The sequence below is a fragment of the Leptonychotes weddellii genome, chromosome 10, assembly GCF_054177405.1.
Source record: "Leptonychotes weddellii isolate Sample4059 chromosome 10, ASM5417740v2, whole genome shotgun sequence".
NCBI classification, from domain to species: Eukaryota; Metazoa; Chordata; class Mammalia; order Carnivora; family Phocidae; genus Leptonychotes; species Leptonychotes weddellii.
The window spans coordinates 51,086,895-51,108,386 of record NC_138378.1 but is presented as its reverse complement, the minus strand read 5'-3'; the positions used below and the strand labels follow the sequence as shown (position 1 = coordinate 51,108,386).

Genomic DNA, 21,492 nt, shown 5'->3' with positions numbered 1-21,492 from the left:
AGAGAAAAGTCTTGGGCTACCTTATAGCTACAAAAGGGACATGTGAAGCTATCTGGTTGCGATTTTATCATTGAGTACTAATGTGCAGGATAAGTCAAACAACAATCAACTTGAAAAGCCCTTGGGATACAATGGCATATGCATTCTTGTAAAATGGTTCTAACATCATAATGCATTTGAATTCCTAAGTCCTTATATACAACAACGGTCCCTTCATTTTATTTGAACACAGAGCAGCAGAATTTTTCTTTCAGCAGGTATGCATGGCTGTGAGAAAGTCCAGGTCAATCAGCTCATGTTCCATGAAGGCAAATCTAAGCCGTGCCAAAACCAAGTCACAGAGGAAGAGCGTGCCCTATTGGCTCAGTTCTTATGGGCTTACTTTCCAAACCATGACCTGCATTGTCTTTATGTTCTGGCTGTAGGACTCCAAACCTCCCACTTGTTCACGCAGTCAAGAAGAAATGCGGCAGTGTCTTCCCGATAAAATCACTTTTGCCTGGCAGAAAGGCTCTGCCCAGCAGCCCTATTAGTGCCCACTCCTTCCTCTGCAGCTGGAAACACTAACAAAGGAATACGGTTCTTAGACTTCTCCAGCACCACCTGGGCTTCTGCTCATAATGGAAACCGGCTCCTCCTAGAGCCGCTTCCACACTCAGGGAAGTAGGGTCACAGTTGCTTTGGGGAGTCTAATGCAGGCTCTCTGTAGGCTCTCTTCTCAGAAAAGATAAAGAGAAAAAAGAAAAAGAAAAATGTGCATATGACCTTAGGGGTTTCCCTGACCTCCAGGTTTAGAATCCACTTTACAAGGCTAAAGAGGAAGAATGGGATCGAGAAGAGAGAGGAGAATTGTGGGAGGGGGTGTGCGTGGGAAGGAGGGCCAGAGGAACTCAGAGAGCCAGACCAAGTGACAACACAGAGAGAAGCAACTTTCTTCCCTTCTCACCTAGCCTGGGAATCAGGTCGTTTGGGTTCTGGTCCAGGTTCTTATTTCTTAATGATCTTGAGTAAGTTCTTAGAATAAGCCCTCAATTCCTCAATATATAAAATGAGGGGCATTAACTAGATAACTTTAAAGCACTTTACACAGATTAACTCCTTTAATCCTGACACCAATCCTTTGTGATAGGTATTATTTTTCTCCAGACTTCACAGTTGACAAAATAGAGTTATCCATAGTTAGCAAGCAACAAAGCAGGGGTAAAGAACTCAGATCATCTGGTTCAGAGTCCATGCTTTTAATCACTACTATGTTGTTACTGCCTTCAACTAACTCACAGACTAGGGAGAATTGTTCCTGTACAAAAACAAACTGTTTAACGTTTTGACAGTGGAATGAATGAAACTATAAAATGCACACAGAATGCATAACTATAAAATTACTATATATGTAAATATAAAGTGGACAGACATTTTACAAAAAGGAAATTGCGTGGTGTCTTCTACACACTGGTTGAGTACATTTATTTATTTATCATGAAGACTGTAGATAGCTTCATGTATCTTAATAATATTTAAAATACCATAGAGATAACTCACTTTCTTGAGAGAATAAAATTATTTTCAACAAAGAATAGTTTATAAGTGTTAATGTCTTTACTGGTTGTCTATAGTACACTTCTTCATCCAGATGTATTTATTAGCATACTTCATATCAATTACTTTATTCCCAAGAAATACAGGAAAGGAGCATACAAATTTATCAATGTCTATCTCAAAACAATTTGGGGAAGGCAATGAAGATACTAACCATGATATTAATAATAAACTAGGAAAAAAAATGCTTAGGATTGTAGAATTACCTGTAATGCAATCAAATACTTCCTTAAAACCTTCACCAAAAAAAAAAAAAAAAAAAAAGTCCAAGTGACTATCAGGTTGTCTTGAGCATGTCATAGCTCTTTTTCAAAGCGAATGTATGAAATCTCCTACAGCACCTTGCTATCCAAGAGAGACTCATGATGTAAAACATCTTGCTCATCACCTTGGCCATGCCAATCTCCAATTCCATACCCTCACCCAAAGTCTTGGTCACCTCAATCTTACCCACCCATTACTGCAACATGAAAGCCCCCCATCAGGCCCTTTCTCAGCCTTTCAATGAACTCCCTAAACCCTAAATTCCAAAACCACTGACAACCTGACTGGTACCATTCCCAAATCTATTAAGCAAAATGGGTCTGCCAGAATCCTCCAGGGCTGTGATCTTTTGTACTTCAGTATGAACTCCTGGTACCCCACCCCAGAGACTGTATCCCCACGTGATTCTGGGAAGCAGCTAGATTTGAGAACACCTGGTCTACCGGATAGATATTAACATTTAGTTATAGGTATCAGTGTTCTCTGCTGTAAAATGAGGGAAATGGCTGGATAGATGACCTCCAGGTCTCCTTCCAGACAACCTAATAGTCTATGAGTCCAGATTCTAGAGCTATTTCATAGCTCGCCAACCAAGACTTCATGCTTCTTCAAAGCAGGGGCCACATTACTCTTCCATGTTTCCAAGCTAACACAGTGCTTCCCCACTTAGTAGGAGCTCAATAAACTTAGGATCATGAGTTTCTATGACTGTGTCCTGCTGGCTGAGGAGAACTGGCAAGCTGAGCCACAGATACTGCTGAATGGCTATTTGGCAAATTTTATGCAGATGCTGGTTTACATCTGTTACCAAGCTTACTCTATTGAATGGAGGCTTTTCTAGCTGGCCTTTTGGAGTTTCCCACTGTCTGGCTATGAAACTTTTTTTTTTTTTTTTTTTAAGATTTTACTTATTTATTTGATAGAGAGAGAGAGACAATGAGAGAGGGAACACAAGCAAGGGGAGTGGGAGAGGGAGAAGCAGGCTTCCCGCCGAGCAGGGAGCCCGATGCGGGGCTCGATCCCAGGACCTGGAATCATGACCTGAGCCGAAGGCAGACGCCTAACGACTGAGCCACCCAGGCACCTCTAGCTATGAAACCTTCTTAACAAGGAAGTGTCATCATTGGAAAGTTAAGATTTACAGAAACTAAGAAACAACAATATTCCTTACATTGATATAGGCTTGAATAGTTTTCGAGTCATTTTCACATGTTACTCCCCTTAAGCCTCTCACAACAGCCCTTGGAGGCAGGCAAGGCATACATCAACTGCATTTTACAAATGAGAAAAAGAATCCTAGGAGAGGTTAAGAACTTTCTCATTGGTGGGGCGCCTGGGTGGCTCAGTTGGTTAAGCGACTGCCTTCAGCTCAGGTCCTGATCCTGGAGTCCTGGGATCGAGTCCCACATCAGGCTCCCTGCTCAGCGGGGAGTCTGCTTCTCCCACTGACCCTTCCCCCTTTCATGCTTTCTCTCTCTCAAATAAATAAAATCTTAAAAAAAAAAACCAAAGAACTTTCTCAATGGTGGAACTGGAATGAGACCCCAGGTCTTCACATTCTATCGCTGAATTGGGGTGTCACAGAGAGGAGGCAGATGTGTGATGTCTGGCCAGGACTGTGGGGATTTGAGTTCGCTTCGTTCGTTTTATTTTGTTTGTTTTCCTTTGAATTTGAGTGTACTGAAGCAAGGTTGCAAAGTTTCCAACTGGCCACAGGCCCCACCACATCCAATTATGTAACTGCTTCAGATATTTACTGGGTCTCTTTGGCCCCTAAAGTTATTTGAATTTGTGTCCCTGTGCTAAGTAATTGTATTTACCTGCTTATATAAATATAAATAATTGTATCTTACCATATTATGTAATATTTTATGAGCATATTCACATACTATATTTTATTTGTTCCTCCTAATTCTGCCTACTGATTAGGAAACTAAGCTAAGAAGAAAAATTTAAGTGATTTCCACAGGGTCAGGACCTAAAATCTGAACATGTCATATAAGAAATAACATTATGTGGGAATTTTTAAGCATACACCAAGGTAAAGTTCTTTAGATAACCATTATATAAGTGTCTGAACTTGAGTACTCAGGTAGGCGTATTTTGAAGTTTGATTATCACTTAAAGGACAGTATTCGGAGTATGTGCAGAAATGAAGTTTCTATATTTCCATGGGGCCAAGTCCCGGGAAAGTCACGTTCCTTTATTTTGCTCTCCAGTGTTCATGAGTTTCCAGTATCAAAGAATAAACTGACAGAAAGTCTTCCCAAAAAAGTAAGTTATTCATCAAAATACTGGCAAAATGAATCCAGCAACATGCAGAAGGATTATACACCATGACCACGTGAAATATTCCAGACATGCAAGGCTGGTACAACATACGAGAATCAGTCAACATAATAGACCACATAAATAGAATAAGAAACAGCACCCACATGGTTGCCTCCATAGATGTCAAAAGCCTTTGACAAAATCAAACACTCTTTCATGATAAAAACACTTAACAAACTAGAAATAGAAAGACGTACTTCTTCAACCTGTTAAAAGGCATCCACGAAAACCCACAAACAGTATCATACTTAATAGTGAAAGACTGAATGCTTTCCCCCAAGACAGGAATAATAAGCAAAGAAAGAATGTCTACTCTCACCATTGCTATTCAACATAGTACTAAACATTCTAACATGCCAATTAGGCAAGAAAAAGGAATAAAAGGTATCCAAATCAGAAAGGAAGAAGCAAAACTATCTCTATTAACAGATAACATGATCTTGCACATATAAAATCCTAAAGAATATACACACATACATACACATACACACAATTAGGACTAATGAATCCATTCAGCAAGGTTGCAGGATACAAGATCAATATACAATAAGAAAGTAAAAATATCAGGGACCATGATCCCATCACTAAATACTAGCAACTGAAAAGCTTGCTCTTTTAATTTCATTAATCTCAACCTGAGATGTAGAATATAAAATTCAGAATTTATTTTGGCTTTCAAGACTATCTATAATATTTGGTTAAGAGAAATGTTTCCTGGTATACACACACAGTTCTGGAAAATGTGGAGGGAAAGATACTTTTGTTTATAGAGCCAAGAAAGTGAAGTGATAAGAAATAGAAAAGATTGTGAAGCAACAAAAGAAATTCTGCCAGGCTCACTAAAGAACACTAATCTGTTCAGGTTTTACTTTTCTTCTAATGGGTTTTCTTCAAAGTACTTTATAGCAGTTGCAATTAGTTCAAAATATTGCATCTTGGTGCTCATACAAACTAGAAAGTAATGACTACATTTTCAGTTATTTAGTTTATATTCTTACTTTGGCCCAGTCTCCCAGAGATTTTAAACACCATTAAACACTTCACAATATTGGTGTGGACTGTTCCCTTCTTCAGTTTCATTAGAATTAACATAAAAGTGGTATCTCATTCCAATAATATTGAACACGCTTCTTAGGTAACACAAACTGTACATACACACAAAGGAAGATTTTTCATTGTTTCAGAAAAGTATTACACTGTTTCTTTTCTGAAGACTTGAATACAGACACAGCCTGCTCTAAAATCTGTAAGGTGTAAAGTGAACCAAGAGTAAGCCTAAGCTCTGAGAGGTCCTGCTAAGTGCCAAGAAATTCCTTTCATACCCTTTACCTTCAGGACATCAATAAACACTCATTCATTCACTCACATCAATGGTCAATTATCATTCCCTCTGTATTTGTAGGTTACCACATCTTCTTTTGTTGTTTAAATTTGTTCTAAACAAAAATCAAAACCAGACTCAAGTCATAAGCAAAGCTTCAGTTAAAGAAAACATTAATGCAGCTTTTCTTTTCCTATAAATCAGATAGTTTGTTGCCTGATATTAGGCATTGCCTGTTTATTTACTCTTCATTCACAATTTGATTCTAATTATTAAGTGGCAAAGTCAAGTCATTAATTTAAGAACCTGGACATAATAATTGAATAATAGTATTCTACTGTATATGATAAAGGCAAATTGCTTAAAAATGAAATATTAAACACATGGCTTTCAAAAATAATTTCCCTATTATTGTAAAGCTGATAACATGGAAACTTTGGCTCTTTGGGTGAATGCATTTCACCAACTTTTTTCATCAGCCCCCCTTTCTGCAATGAAAATTCAAAAAAGGTGATAAATTCCAGGAAAAGGAAAACCATGGGCCAAAAGACAGAAAAATTCTGTAATATAAAAGAACACGCTACCAGATAATTCAGGAAGATCTTTTTCAAATCTTACTATTTTCCTTTAATTTAAAAATACTGACTAACAATAGCAACAACAACAAAATACTGATGACCTGCACAGTAGACTATATCACTGTTTTCAATTTTTCACTGCCTCCCTTTAGGAGGATATGCATCCCTGTTGGTGGCCAAGTGACTGGCACTACTGTTTTATAAAAGGAGGGTATTTGCCTTTCCTACTGATGTCAGGCTTGGGCTCATGACTGATTAGGCCAATGAAATGGGAGCCATATGACGTATGCCACAGACAGCAAAAGCTCTTTCATTCCCTCCACTGAGAGGATGGCATGTTCCAAAAAAGGTATATTCTTGTCAGCCTAAGTCCTAGAATGAAAAAGGCACACCAGGGCACAGCTGACCTTCAAGTACCACATAATATGGGTAAGAATCACACTTTGAGATTGTAAGCCACTGAGATCTAGGGGTTATTCCCACAGCATCGCCTGACAAAAGCTGACTAATACAAACTACAATCCTAGCATTTAAACCACTCTGTCATTTTAATTTATCTGTAAGTAGACAAACCTGAGGGATGTCATAAACAAGCTTTAGGGAATGTTGATTTCACAATTCAGTATGAAAGAAATATGTAATGACTCAACTTGGTTTGCCAGAATCAAGTAATCTGAGGTAAAGCTATCCTATGTTCTAGAGCAGCAATTAATGCATTGATAAGAGAAGGGAATCAAGAGAACAGAAAGCACCCAAATCCGAAGTCTACAGAAACGATGAATACATCACTTAGGTTCACTGCACAGACTGCAATGGGCTGTCATCCAGCCAGAGAATCTGAGGTCATTCTAAGTCTGAAACTGGGGAGCAATCATATGGGGATGGATCAAAGTAGAGATAGGAGGTCAAGGTACGGTCATCCATCTGAAATGGGAGAAAGAACTCAGTTTGGTACAGGTGAAAAATTACTAGAAATTTTGTCCCTGGGGCTATCCAAAGTCATTGCTCCTAAGTCCACCTAAACATTTCAATAATATAACTGCTTCATCAATTTTCAAGTTCTCTGTCTTCACTGGTTTTTCTTTTAATGGAAATGCATATAATTTTTTTTAAAAAAATAGGTGTTTCTTAGCACATACATAGGGATCTTTATACTAACACTAAATAGGATTGTGAAGTCACAAGAAAATATTTCTGCTCTCAGTGGAAGAAAGTATTAGACTATCTTCTATTCTCATCTGTAGTCATTAAATAAACACAAGCCCAGACCTGGAAAAAAATATATCAATTTTTTAAAAAGATACAAACTGAGTGACTCACATAAATGCTTCTAAATATGTTTTAATCAACAGAATGGATACAGCCATTGAATACAATTGCTAACAAAAACATTAAGTAACCATGAGAAAAGAATAAGGAATTAATAATAAAGTTACCATATTCTGAGGCTCCACTACGTGCCAGGCTACCTGGGTATATTATCTCATTTAATCTTCATGACACATCATGGCACAGGCATGATCTCCATTTTATACAGGAGGAAACGGGCTCAGGAAGATTCAGTTACTTGCTTAACTAGAAAACGGCACAGTCATAATCTGAACCCATTGCATGCTGGGTTCCAAACCCCTTGGCCTTCCCATTACCAGATAGTGTCTTTCTGGAATTTTGTCACCAAGTGGATTTTTAACCTACCTTAAAGTCTAATTTGTCTTATACTCGAGGATTTTTACACATTTAAAATCATCTTTGTCATCTGTTTCAATATGTCACCATTCCTTACGCCAAGAATCTATTAATTTTACTTCCCCTGAAGTGCTTGTGACATAAATTAAGCCCATTTACTCTTTCTATCATCAAAGCAACACTTTTTATAGAATCAATCCTATAGCTAGAAGAGATAGTCTGTCTTTCTGTAGAAACTAAAAGGAAATTGTAAGATAATCTACATAAAAAAGAGTCACCTCACACACAATTTCAGATTACCTTCATAAGGTACTTGTACTCATTTTATTGCTGCACCGTCGTTATCATTATTAATAAAGTTACATTTAGGGGTTATGGTGGATTTGACCAGCTGTGGTGAACAGTTGTTATCATTTTCTTCATCCATTAAACTTGTCAAAGTAGTGGTTTTACGAGTATACAAATAATTAAAAGAAAACATATAGACAATGTATTTTTATACATTTTAAACACTGACAACTAGTAGCTAAAATGGCAATGAATTACAATCTTTGCACAGTAAAACCTGTTTAATTGGAATTCTAGTCCAAAATACACAACTTGGACATGATATATTATTCCTTCTGTGTTAAAAAGTTCAAACTAAATATTAAGATGTTTTTCCATATGTATTGCACTGTATCTGCTAGAAACTATAAACATATACATATGAAATCACAAATATTTTAAGGTTGGAAGGAACCTCGGAACTCATGCCCTTTGATTCTGTCACTGGTGCTGGTGGCTACATGTGAGGACTGGAGCCAGACCGCCTGGACTAAAACCCCAGGTCTGTACACACTAGTGGTGGGGCTTTGGATTAAGTTACTTTGCACCTTTATTTCCTGCTCTTGATATAAAATAAAGAATAACAGAAGCTACTCACAGGTTATGAAGATTAAATGAGATATGATAGTGAATCAGTGGTTCACTACACTTTCTTACATACAAGAAAACCTAAGAATCCCTGAGGCCAGATGGGCTAAGTGTCCTTCTCAGGAGACAGAGCCATTAATGTCAGAAGACCATCCTGGGGCACCTCACTCTGTCAGTCTTTTTAAAAATCCACTTAAACAGTCCTCAGTTAGAAAAGTCTACAGTAGATTTTTTCCTGGCTACAGAGCTTCATCCAATTACTTCCGAATCAAAATTACTTTTAAAAACACTCTAATTAAATTACAGATGGTGTGACATAGATCTATGCTAAAGTGGTGTATGCAGACTTTTCATTCATTAGTCACTTATTCAAAACTATCTATGAAACATTTATTATTTACATTTTAGAGTCTAATATTTGATACTATCTTCTTCTCTATGGTTCCATGCCCCAAAACTTCCATTTCTCACAGATATTTGTTTAAAAGTCTCCACCACGCCCAACGTATCTACATCTATAACCACCCACATGCTCGTCCTCTTCCTCTGGGCCTGGCCCAGCCCGCCCACTTCCTTCTCTGAGACATGCCTCCATCCATTTGCCCCATCTTTCAGCTCAGAATCTCTACTTCCCCACTTCCCATTCATTCTTGCACCCCCACTGCCACCCCATCAACCACTTTAACCTTCTCATGTTAAGTGACTACTCTAAAAGCAGTTGACCTGGGGGGACCCCACTTTCTCGTGGTCTCCTACCTCTCCAACCATTTGTATTCAACCTCCTTCAAGGGCTGCTTTCCCTCCCACTGCCCCTCTGTGTCCTCAGCTTAATTCTCATTCTCTCCCCTCTTCCTGGATAATCTTGTCCAATCTCACAGCTCTCATCAGCACCTGTATGCAGGTAACTCCCAAAACTTTATTTCTGTCCTAACCTTAACTGTCATTATACAGTAAACGTTCTACAGGCAATTCTACCTGGATGGCCCAAGGCACTTCAAATGCAACATATTTAAATCTAACCACTTCATCTTTCCCCATTCAGCTTGCTCCTCCTCTTATATTCCCTACCTCATCACACGAGCTAAATGTTCTAAAAGCATCTTTGGTCCTTCATCCTCCCTCATTCCTCTATCCAGTCCAGTCAGTCACCAAGTTCTGCCCATATAATCACCTAAACACCTCTCCCCTGCCTCCCTTCCCCTCCATCCTCATTGGCCTCATCTTGGCAACCATCAACCCCCTGACTGACCTCCTGATCCTTACAGCCACCAGAATCATCCATGGACAATGCCTTCTAGAAATAATGATAAAATGCAAATGTGACCATTTTGTTCCCCTGCTCAAAGTCCTCAATAACAGGCTATCACCTACTGGAAATGTTCAAGCTCCTTGGAATGCCAAGCAAGGCCTTCCAAGGCTTGGCTCCCAGGGATCCTCCCCCCTACACCTGCCCCATTCCTCCCCTACTATTCCTTATCTTGAATGCTTCAGACCTGCAACTTACTTGAATTCATCACTGTTCACAACATGCTATTTTTCACCTTTTTGCCTTTTCTTACCCTTTACACTATTGTATCTACCCACATTCCCCCTACTCCCAGCCTAACTCCTCTTCATCCTGTAAAACTCAGATATAATTTTCTCCAGGAATCTTCCCTAAAACTCCACACTGGAAAGGGTACCCTTTTATGTACTCCACAGGATTCCCTATTAGAGCATATAAAAACTCTACTGAGATTATTTGAAATAATCTGCTCCAGGCTAAAGCATAAACACATCAAGGGCTGGAGAAGTGATCTATTCACTTTCTGTGTCTGGTTCAATAAGTGGTTGTTCATCTCAACCCAGAAACCTATAAATCTAGAGGAAGAAAGTTACAAAGAGCAGCTTAAAGCATCCATACTGTGTTACATTACTGTATATGATATTTTAGGACTTTAAAATATTACTTTTGTCCTGCTGAGGGATAAGAGTGAGGAAAAGAATAGAAACTAATTTATGTAACTAATTATCTACCTAAATATTAGAAACTAAAATACCATATTTCCTTTTTAGACTATAAATATTTAATTTCCATACTGAGAACTTGTTAACTCAGCCTTAGAGTATTCATTCAAGTTGAGGGGGGAGAGGGTGGCTAGGTAACAGGTTAAATAGGCCAGGTTTCCCACAACAGACCTTTCTCAGGTAGTCCACTCACACTCAAAGATTAAACTCTACTTATTAAAAACAAAACAAAACAAAAAACACTCTAAAGGAAAGTCACCTAAAAGATTTAGTTCTCAGGAGAAGCCACGCCATATTCTGAAGAAGGACCCATCTTCAATGAAAGGAACAGAAATAGGAGAGTCCATGTGGCACCAGCTGAGCAGCCCTGTCCTACACGCAGACACACTTCTGAGGACTCAGCAGGCTCTGCACACAACATCTGTCCTGAGCTCTGAATATCCTGCAGCAGCAGATGTGTCTGGTGTTCAGACATAGCACGGACTTTACCTGCATCACCCTAACCCCAGCCCAGACAATATAGGCCAGGTCAGAGGCTTCATCCTACAGAGGTACACAGCCAGAGGTACAACTGGTATACCACAGTAAACTATTAAACCATTTGATTTTACGTCAAAAAGAGGAGGCTATTACATATAGATGTCAGTTGGAATACTATGGTTTTCCCCTTACTACTGATGCTACTACCTATTTCCTCAGGACAACAGACAACTCATATATTTTGCTCAAAGGGTCCCACCTTCCCATTAGGTAAGTCCTCATTTCCACCACCACTGTAGACCATGAGAAGAGCTGGCAGGACATTCCAGAAAACGGAAGGACCAAAACACTCCAGATCCCAAGCCTCTATTTCAGTGAGCTGCAGAGTCCGTGGCCCGTGAAGATACATGCCTCTTAGCCTGAGGTTAACATCCTCAAACTCCAACAGCATTTTCCTGCTCGGCAATTCTGAAAAATGACACCAGTGGGCTCCCTGCCATGGAATATGGTTTGTATAAAATGGAGCAAGCAAGGAAGGGCCATGCTGGTGGCTGTCTTCTCAGTCAAGGCCAAAAGCCTGAATAACGTAACCAAAGTTCAGAATTTAGCTGACCATCATCAGTTGCTTTTTTGTTCTTAAGGAACTCTTGGGTGTTTCTTCTTAAGACCCAACAGAGCAAACCCCTGACTCTGAGAGTCCTTTTTTTTTTTTTTTCTCAGAGTTGTCTAAATCATCTGACTATTCTGCTATTTGTACCATATATTAATAGTCAATAAATAGTGTTTTCTCTTCTGTAAAAGAAAATATATTAATTTGGTAATATTAGTACAAACCAAAGCATACCAAACACTTGCCTTCCTTATTATGGGCCTGACCTATCTTCATGCTTGAGGGAAATAGTTTCTCTCCCCTCCTCCCAATCTGAAAGAAAAGTTAAATTAGTGGAATAATTACAAGAAATTATTAAACACAATTAGACAGCATAATGGATTATGCTGTATACAGCAGCACCATCACCACTAGAAGTAGAAATAAGGAGTCTTGCCACAAATAATGGGCTAAAAGCCATCCCGAGCACTTCCTCTGCAGGTTCCCATGCATCCCAAGACTGCAGGATTTGAACTGATCACTATTATTCCTGAAAAGCCAGCTTTCTTTTCCAAATCTGACATAGTCACAATTGTTTAAACCCAGTGTGGCTTGCTCTTATCAGCAACAGTCTCCTATGCCATTTCAGAGAATGGAAATGTGCATGTGTGCACGTGCACACACACACACACACACACACACAAACCCTCATTAAGAAGATAAAGTAAATAAACTTCCTGCCAGTCTCACAGCACATTCAAAGTCAACTGTGCTGTATTTACTCACATAATTATTCCTATCTGCACTTATTCTTCTAATGAAATAGGACTGGCAATTAAACCCGGAAACTGCAGCTCTGTCTGACCACCTGATGGACCCAGGGCACTCTGTGGTCAGGGCTGAGGGAGAGGGTAGCTGGCAGCCCTGGGAGAGAAGGCTCCCACCCGAGGTGCCTGAGACTTGCCCTTGGTTCCCCTTGGAGCTTGAGTTTTGATTCCTCCCAGGACTTGAGGCAAGTTGCAATGTGCAGCTATGGCCACAGGGTAGTGCAGTCATTCTGCAAACAGCTGCCCCTCTCCCCGCCCCCCCACCCCAATGCCACCTCCCTTCCCCTCAGCACCCTACCTCCCCAGTTCCCTCCCAAAAGAGAGAGTGGCTGGGAGAGAATACAGACATTTGGTCTGAGTCCTGGGCACCTGCAGGAAGGACTATGCGATTCCCCGACAAATCCAGGAGTGCCTGGAAGACCTGGTATCCAGTTACTCTGAGCATTCGCTCCTGACACAAAAGGACCTGGCCTTCGAAGGACTGACAAGAACTGTAAAGCTGTAAATAGTGATTAGCCTATTTATTACAAACTTTGTTTACTCAGGCTTTTATGTTTATTTACCACTGTATCCCCACTAGGATACAATGAACCACCCCCTCACTCATCAAAATTGTATTAGAAAGACCCACGAAAATAAAACAAATGCTGCATCTCAATGTAACTTCGGAGCATTATGGAATTGTAATGTTATTAGGCAACTACCCCCCCAAATAAAGAGAAGAAAATGCAGTATTTTAAAAGAGCTTCTTTTTAAAGAAATTTTTGTTCTCACTACTCAAAGTTTGGTCTGTGGACCAGCAGTTTACCAGGGAGCTGGTTAGAAATGCAGAATCATAGGCTCATCATGGACCTATTAAATCATAATGTATATTTTATCAAGATACCTAAGTTATCTGAAGGCACATTAATGTCTGAGAAGCACTGGCCTGGGTGATAGTTAAGTACACTAACCTATGTTCTCAAAATAGTTTTCTAAGCCCTGGGTCTTTGCTTTCTCAAGATACACTGTATAGAAAGAACAAATATATCCTGAAACTGGAAAATAAAAACAGATTATTTCCCAGAACCAGTGATGATCCGCTAAAGGCTTTTTCTATCTAAACTGCCAGGTAACTAATTAACATTTCAATGAACATTGACAGAAAATTTGTTCTGTCACTTCATAACTCAGGTAAACAGTAGAGGTATGACAACAAAAATTTAACCAAGACCACCAGACTCATATTACAGCACTCCCGAGGATTTCTGAAAACTAATTTCCTGTCCATAAAAAAGGAAAATTAAAATTATCTTCAGCATCAAGGTAACACATAACTCTAAGCTGAGTTGTTATGTTAGTGATCTTCAAATTACAGTTCTTTTTGTTTACCTCAGCTAACAATGAGCCCCTTGGGGAGAAATTATGTGAAGAAGCTTAAGTACCCTCTATGCCGTCCTCCACATGTGAGTGGAGAAATTACAAAGGGAAAAAATACACAAGAGAAAATTAATGACTTCTGCACTCTTTGATTCCTGCTCTCCTACAATGGGAATGAGCACAGATTTTAAAGGTGGAAGAACTCAGATAACTTACTGCTGCTGGTCCCCTGACCCAGGAATCATTTTCTACAGAGCAGTTGGCAGGGCATCTACTGCCTCCTGCAGACAGGGAATTAATTGTTACCCTCCGAGACAGCCGGGTCACATCCCCTTTAGACACTCTCACACCCCCTGATCTTACCGGTGCTCTGAAACAACCCAGACCATCTCGAGGCCCCCTTCACCGTGAAACTCCTTCAACCCTTCCAGGGCCCCTATCATGTCCCCAGGGGTTAGTTTCCATAGACTGAACCCATTTCGTGTCTTGAATGGTGTGGTGTCCTCTTACCCTGGTAATAACTGTGTATTTTGTTTCTATTGAAACTAAATTATGATTAGCCTGACATAATTTAATGAGACCCACAGTGCCAAATGAAGTCATTTGATGTAATGGGTGGTAATTCAATACATTCTCAGTGAAACATCAAAGATTATGTAATGGTTAATATATCTACATATGTTAGTAGTACAACCACAAGTGAGGGTGTATTTGTCTGCTAGACTATGATATACAGCTAAGAAACACTACCAACCTCCACTCTAAACGTCCCTGGATCCCACTGCCAGGGACAGAACTCTGTACCACAGGGATGACCTGACCCAACGTGGCCTTTCTGTATCCTTCCTTGTTTATGATAAAGAGACTTTTTAAGGAAGCGAAGGGTAGTAAAAGAACTACATTTGGCATTCACAAAGCAATTGACACTTTTATTACTTAACATCACAACCTTATGAGGCAGGCCAGTATAAGTGCTGTCATTTTATAAGTGATTAAACCAAGACTGAGAATAGGAAATGAGAAAAATCGTGAGCTGCCCAGGGCCAAACAGAAAGCAAGGTTGGAGCCAGCTGAATTCGGAAACCTCAATTAAATTCCCAGACAAAAGAAAACGGGCAATATTTAAAATAAGTTTTATGGATTTCACTTTGAAATAAAACAAGGAAACGTTATGTTACCATTAAATGATATTAAAATAGTCTTTTATGGCCTCGATTTTACTACCACAGCTTTATTTTCAAAATAAAGAAAATTTAAACAAGCAAACTTATTCCAGGTTTAAATTCCATTTATACACAAAAAATCTTGCATTCCTTTTGAGATTTTTTTTCCTAATTTGACTGCTATGCTAACCAATATTATGCCAAAGGGCCTCATACAAGTTGCTACATCTAAAGTGTCATTGATTAGACCCATTCTGGTTCACAGGGACATTCTCCCAAAATAGATACCGAGCATTTTATAACCCTCCTACATTTTCACAAAAGAGAATCCGGAACACAGGAAAGAATCACTTCCCCACACACAATACTCATCTTCATCGTCATCAGAAAGCATGTGGTTAAAATTCATCTGTACACCCAGTGTGCTTCCTCTCCGGTAACAGTGTGGCCCCCAGCCAAGCCTGAATCCTCAACTTCAACACCGTGCATTAGCCAGTCTTCCCACCTGGTTTTCTCCAAAACACACCTACCCACAGTCAGGCTGATGTACCCATGTGATGGGTACACATGGGAGCAGCACTCAGCTCCCTGGCCCCAGCACTCCACAGCTTCCCATGGACACCTCCTTGCCTCCTGCACCCAGGCAACCAGCCCCCTTCCAGGCTGCAGCCCACAGTCCCCTGCAAGCTCCTAGCCCTGAGAGCCACTTGTAGAAACGTTTTCATCCCCGCACGTGCTGAGGCCTTTCCAGAGCTCTGGGTATGCTCTGGGGCGTTCAACCAAAGAGAACTGCTGCTGCCAAACATACAGCCACCTTGGGCCGCTGAGAATGCGCACAATCAACCCGCCTGCTCTCCACCAGTCACCCTGCAGAGAACATGTGGAGGGTCCCTGCGTGCACCTCTCCTCCTGCCTTCTGTGTTCTACTGAACTGCTCTGACCCCAAGAGCCCACAACAGGGATAGTGGTAGGCCTTGAACTGTTTGCTTTGCCGGGGCTGTAGGAAAAGGGTCAAGGTACCTGAGGGTCAAGGTCAGGAATCTGGAGCAGTTTTCTGACCCTATGCAGGGCCCAGGAAGCCTAACTAAGGAGGCATGAGTGAAGCCATGGCCTGGGCATCTCCACTGGCATTTGATTCGAAGAGGACCAAATGTGTTAGTAGGTATTACTGGGAAGCACCCCAGTGTGGCTTCTGCTTCACTCCCCCTCCCCCATAGGAACATGGGGGTGCAAGGAGTTTTCAACCCATGGGAAGATGGAAAATAGAATGGAAACAGAATAGAAAATATCCAAGTGCATCATACATAGTAAGGATAAGTGTTACTTCGTGACAGATGTTGCAGTTACATGTATGTGGACCCACAAAGTGTCTAAATGTTAAATGATTTATTACTATTAGTCATGGTCTAAAACATCTGAAAGCCACTGTTCCATAGTATCTACCATATAGTAATGCTTAATACTCTATGAATTGTTGCTGAATGAACAAATTGATAAGTATGAAACAATCCATTTATCACAACTTCAAAGGTTCCAATTTGAAAAAATATAAAGTATAATGCCTATCTGAACAAAAGTAAATGGATTCTGGCTTACGCGAAGCTATGGGGGTTGCGGCGAGAGAAATCTGAGTATTTCTATTGTATTTTGATAGACTTTCTCCCCAATAACTAAAATGTTTTATATATAAGGAAGATTAAAGACAATTTTGTCTAAGTTCATTTGGAAAACTTTTCCCATTCCCTGAAACTACCTACTGATTACAAAAGTTCTGCATCTTTAAAATGCTTGGTATAGGTAATTCTACCATGATTCATAAAAGATCTTTCAGAGACACCATGAAAGCCTTTGTTCAAGTTCTTTCTTTGCTCAAGATGCCTCTATGTCCTCTCAATACCCCGACCCCCACCATCTGTAAAAATCCCATTCATCTTCCGAGGCTTGGTTCAAAGGCCACCTTTTCTATGGAAGAGTTTTTTTTTTTTTTTAACTCAATTTTTCCTCTTTCCCTCCGCTACCACCCACCCCAGTCCCAAATATGGTCTTCTCTCTTCTGAATCGCCAGTGTTGAAAACTTCCTTTTTTATTTGTATACTCATCTCATTCCCCACTAGATAATCACATGCACAACCCACAGTTTACTCATCTTTGTACTACTTACAGCAATCAGCACCAGGTCTTACACTTAGGATTATCAATTAATATTTAAGTGAACAAATGAAAGTAATGGTTAGCCTGTTAAAAGGGATGGTCATTATTTTAAAGGCCCTGAGGAATGGTTTCTATGTCCAGCAGCTGATCAAAAGCTGGTGGAGAACTGGAAGGAGCAGATGGCAAGAGAGTGGGAGGTTGACGAGAGGTGCTGTTCCTCGGGATACCTGCCCCTGCAAACTTACTGAATCCCCAGCTCTTCTGGGATCCAACTCTACCCAATGAAGCTATGGAACCGGGTGCAGAATAAATGCCCTCACCTTATTCCAAGAGTTCAACTCTTGCTTTAAGCCAGAAACGGGAAGTGAAATTAGAAGTAGAAATTAGGATTACCCTTTTCAACTTTAAGTAAGGCTGAAAGGAAAAGCTGAAACAACTATCTGGACCATTTAGACTCAGAAGGCCTCCTTTGAAAAATAAGTATGGGTGTTTGGGCAGAGTGGGGGTGGGGCGGGTGCAAGGAAGTGGAGGAGATGGTTCTTGAATTACTTGATTTTTTCAACAATACCGAGCTTTTCTCTTCATACTGTCTATACAGTCATTTGGGGACACTTTCTGTGACCATTAGACTAAGCTAGCTCTAGTTCAAAGCCACAGTCACAACTAATAAACCACAATTTGTTTTTTTGGAAAACAGTGCCTACCAACTGGAAAGAACTATTGGGGATTAAAATACCGTTCTCCTTTGCCATTAACCTGTACCTTTCCCCACCCTCTCCAAAGAAACATGTTTTCCTAAGGTAAATTAAAACAATAAGTTTTTAGTGGTCTTTATTTTAAATTTATAGATATTTATCATTAACTCATGTAGGGCAGGCATGGTTTGCTAAATCATGGTATTTTTTTTCAGATTTTTAATTTTAGATCAGTATCTTTTAGGGTTCTGACCTTCTCTTTCTTTGGTATTTTAACAGAACCTTAACTTACAGTCCATCAAGGTTTTGTTTTATAATTAACTTCAGAGATGCCCTCATAAACTGGGAGACATCTGCAGTACTGTCGAAAATGCACTGGACTCAGAGTCAGAAAACTGAGTTTTGAGAAGTTAATGGTTGGTTCAAATATGGCTCCTCCATTTCTAGATGTGTGACCTTGGGCAGGTTACCTGATCTTCCCCACCCTCAATTTCCCAATCTGTAAATGTAACAGATAATGTTTCCTAAGGCTGTTGTGAGGGCTAAATGAGCTAAAACATATAATGCACTTAGAACTGTGCCTGGTAAATGGTAAGCGTTCAGGCAATGTTAGTTTAAAAATTTTGCTCTCGGGGTGCCTGGGTGGCTCAGCTGGTTGAGTGTCTGCCTTCGGCTCAGGTCATAATCTCAGGATCCTGGGATCAAGCCCCACATAGGGCTCCCTGCCCAGTGGGAGTCTGCTTTTCCCTCTCCCTCTGTCCTTCCCCCCAGCCCTGTGCACGCGTGCTCTCTCTCTCTCTAATAAATAAATAAAATCTTTTAAAAAAATTCTACTCTCATTTGTTTTATGGTCTCATAGAGTCCTTTTACCATTCAAAGCCTCCATTTCCTTATCTATAAAATGAGACTCCTACTACTTACCACCTCCAGGATTGTTATGAGATTCAAATAAGAAAAAAATGGATAAGAAAACATTTGACACACAGAAAGTACTCAAATGCTAGTTATTTTGGATCACTTATAAACTTAAAAATAAACCATAACACTGAATTAGAAAATATGCAAAAATACATCCATAAACTGGGAAAATGTCTATGTTAGAAATGCATACTCAAGAAATACGGTTTATCTTTAACTTATCAGAAATACATAAGCTTTTGTAAAATGTAAATTTTACATCTGCAAACTAGAAACACTCTCTCAGTCAAGCCAAACTGTCCCACTATACTGTAAGCAAGAAGGCCTGCACATTTTCATAAGCCAAAGATAAATGATGCACTGATTAAATGCTGATTGCATGTACAGCAATTTTTAAAAAATGCTTAATTTTTTTCATTTTTAAAAAAGAATAAATGTACTGTCGGTAATGTAAATTTTAAGTCAATGCAACAAGACATTTATTGTACAACTGTGCTCCAGGTAACCCGGAGGATTTTGGCAACTAAGGATGCAAAGGGAAATAAAGCTTAGATCCTGTGCTGGGAAAGCCCACAGATTAGAGCTGATAATTTCAAAATATTACTTGTAAAAGTCATGAGGGGGCTTCAGTTTGAATCAGCAAACTGACAAGCACCATAAAAACATGCCAAAGCAGTAAGTTCTTCCCTTTGACTGAAAAACTGTCTTTTAAAAGCAAAAGTCATTTTTAAAGCACAGTTTCTATCTAGAAAACTATTAAATTTGAGCCAGAAACCAACATTTCTAAACGTAAACCTATAAAATAATAGGTATCTGTAAATGAAAGACTCAAATAACCCCAGGAGCAACAAGACAGTAATTAGCAACTTTTATAGAGTAATAACATCTTTCATATTCTTTCTACACTGGCTCTTTGAAGTTTCCAGTGTAATATATAAAGGTTTTATTACATCAGGGCCCATCTTTGTGTATTTTATAAGCACCAGCATCATGCAGAGCAAGGCGTAGTTACTCATCATCGCCTTTTTTTTTTAAGAAACTGCTCAATAATGTACTAGAGCTTTGTGTCCAGTTTAGTTTGTTACACCTGGCTTTAGAAAGATAAAAGTCACTAGAAGCCTAAGTCACTGGAAATAATCCACATATCATCTATATAATCTATAAATCTTAAAGCAGTTTAGCTTTAAAACTGTACATTGCATATTCATGTGCACACCACTTGCAGTTTTAGACACATGTGAACTCTTTACTGAATTAAAGCAAAAAAAAAAAAAATTACCAGAGGCAGAACAGAGTGCAGTTAATATGCTTGTTCCAGCAGATGTTCATTCCCGTAAATATTAAACGTAACACAAGTTCCTCCAGGAATATACGGGCAGTAATTTAACCACCTGAATAAGGCTGGTTGGAAACATTTTAGGAGATGGGGGGGTTGGGGGGGGGGAATAAGAGGGATGCCGAAGCAGCCAATGGGATTTTTAAGAAACCCGCAGCGAGAATTAAACTGCTTCTAGCGGCGATTTACCTACAGCAGCTCCTCAACGTGAGAACGCGGAGCAACAGATCCCGGAGTGCTCCCCGGGCCGTCCGCTCCCCAGGCTACGAGCTATGAGCGTGGAATAAAGGGACACGCGGGGCGCCGGGGTGGGGAGGAGGAGGAGGAGTACAACTGTGGCGAGGTGTGAAGAAAGGGCCCGAAGGAATTGTGAACCTCGAGGAAATGAGTCTCCCTGGGCCAAGGCCTCTGGAATTCCCGCATGGAGAAACACTCGCCCCCTGTCCCCGGTGTTCACTTTCCATCTCGGGTGGGAGCGGGTAGGAGACAGAAAAGATGTAGCCGCCCAGACCCGGCGCCTCCAGGCAGGAGGCTGGAGCATCCTCTAAGGGCACTTCGCAGCAGCACCAACTCCAGGGGGTCGCTGGTGTGAACCAGAGGCTCTTAGGGAAGAGGGAGGGCGCAAATGAAGCGAAGGGAGGTGAGAGGGTCTAGGGGCCGAGGGGTGGATCCCCAGGCACTAGTGACACGTTCTAGAAATCGGGTCTTTTTCTCTCCATGGCTGCGCTCTGCCCCCCGGCTCCCCAGATCACCAGCCCCTGGGCTGGGGCGGGCAGCACCGGGCGAGAGGACAGGAAAGGGGGGCAAGAAGACGGGAAGGCGGCCGTCCATCCACGCGGGGGAGGCAGGAAGGAGCCGGCGGAGCGGGCGCCCCCGACCCACCCCACCCCCACGGCCGCCGGCCGCTCCGAGCCCCCCGCCCAGGTAAGGGCGCGCGGGCCGCCGCGGCCGCCCCTCACCACTCCCGCGTGCCCAGGCGGCCGGCACAGGGACTCACCACAGCGACTCGAGGTCCCATTCCTGGAGCAAGGCTAAGTCGAAGCTGTCCATGGTGGGAGGTGTCAGCGCCGCCGCCGTCGCCGCCGCTGCCGCCGAGGCTCGGGCCGCCCGCGCGCTGCAACGAAAGGCGCCGCTCAAGGTGCATCCCGGCCGCGCCTGAGCGGCCACCGCCCGCCCGCTGCCCGCCCCCGGGTCGGGCTTCCCCGCGCCCCCCGCCCCCGACTCCCGGCCCGCCGGGCGGGCGGCAGCGGCCGGCGCACTCACCCGCTCCTCGGCT

General features: G+C 41.2%; 1 protein-coding gene across 3 annotated transcripts in view; it reads right to left on the bottom strand.

Annotated features, from left to right (window-relative positions):
* Positions 1–21,492, bottom strand: part of AFF3 (ALF transcription elongation factor 3) — a 564,644-nt gene that overhangs the window by 503,821 nt on the left and 39,331 nt on the right. For 2 of the 3 annotated variants that reach the window (XM_081831996.1, XM_081831995.1), the window contains exon 2: positions 21,214–21,330. The exons of the other annotated variant lie outside the window; for it this stretch is intronic. In XM_081831996.1, the coding sequence (XP_081688122.1) occupies positions 21,214–21,266 (53 nt within the window). In that variant the 5' untranslated portion in view covers positions 21,267–21,330. The remainder of the gene's footprint in view (positions 1–21,213; positions 21,331–21,492) is intronic. 3 annotated transcript variants of the gene reach the window in all.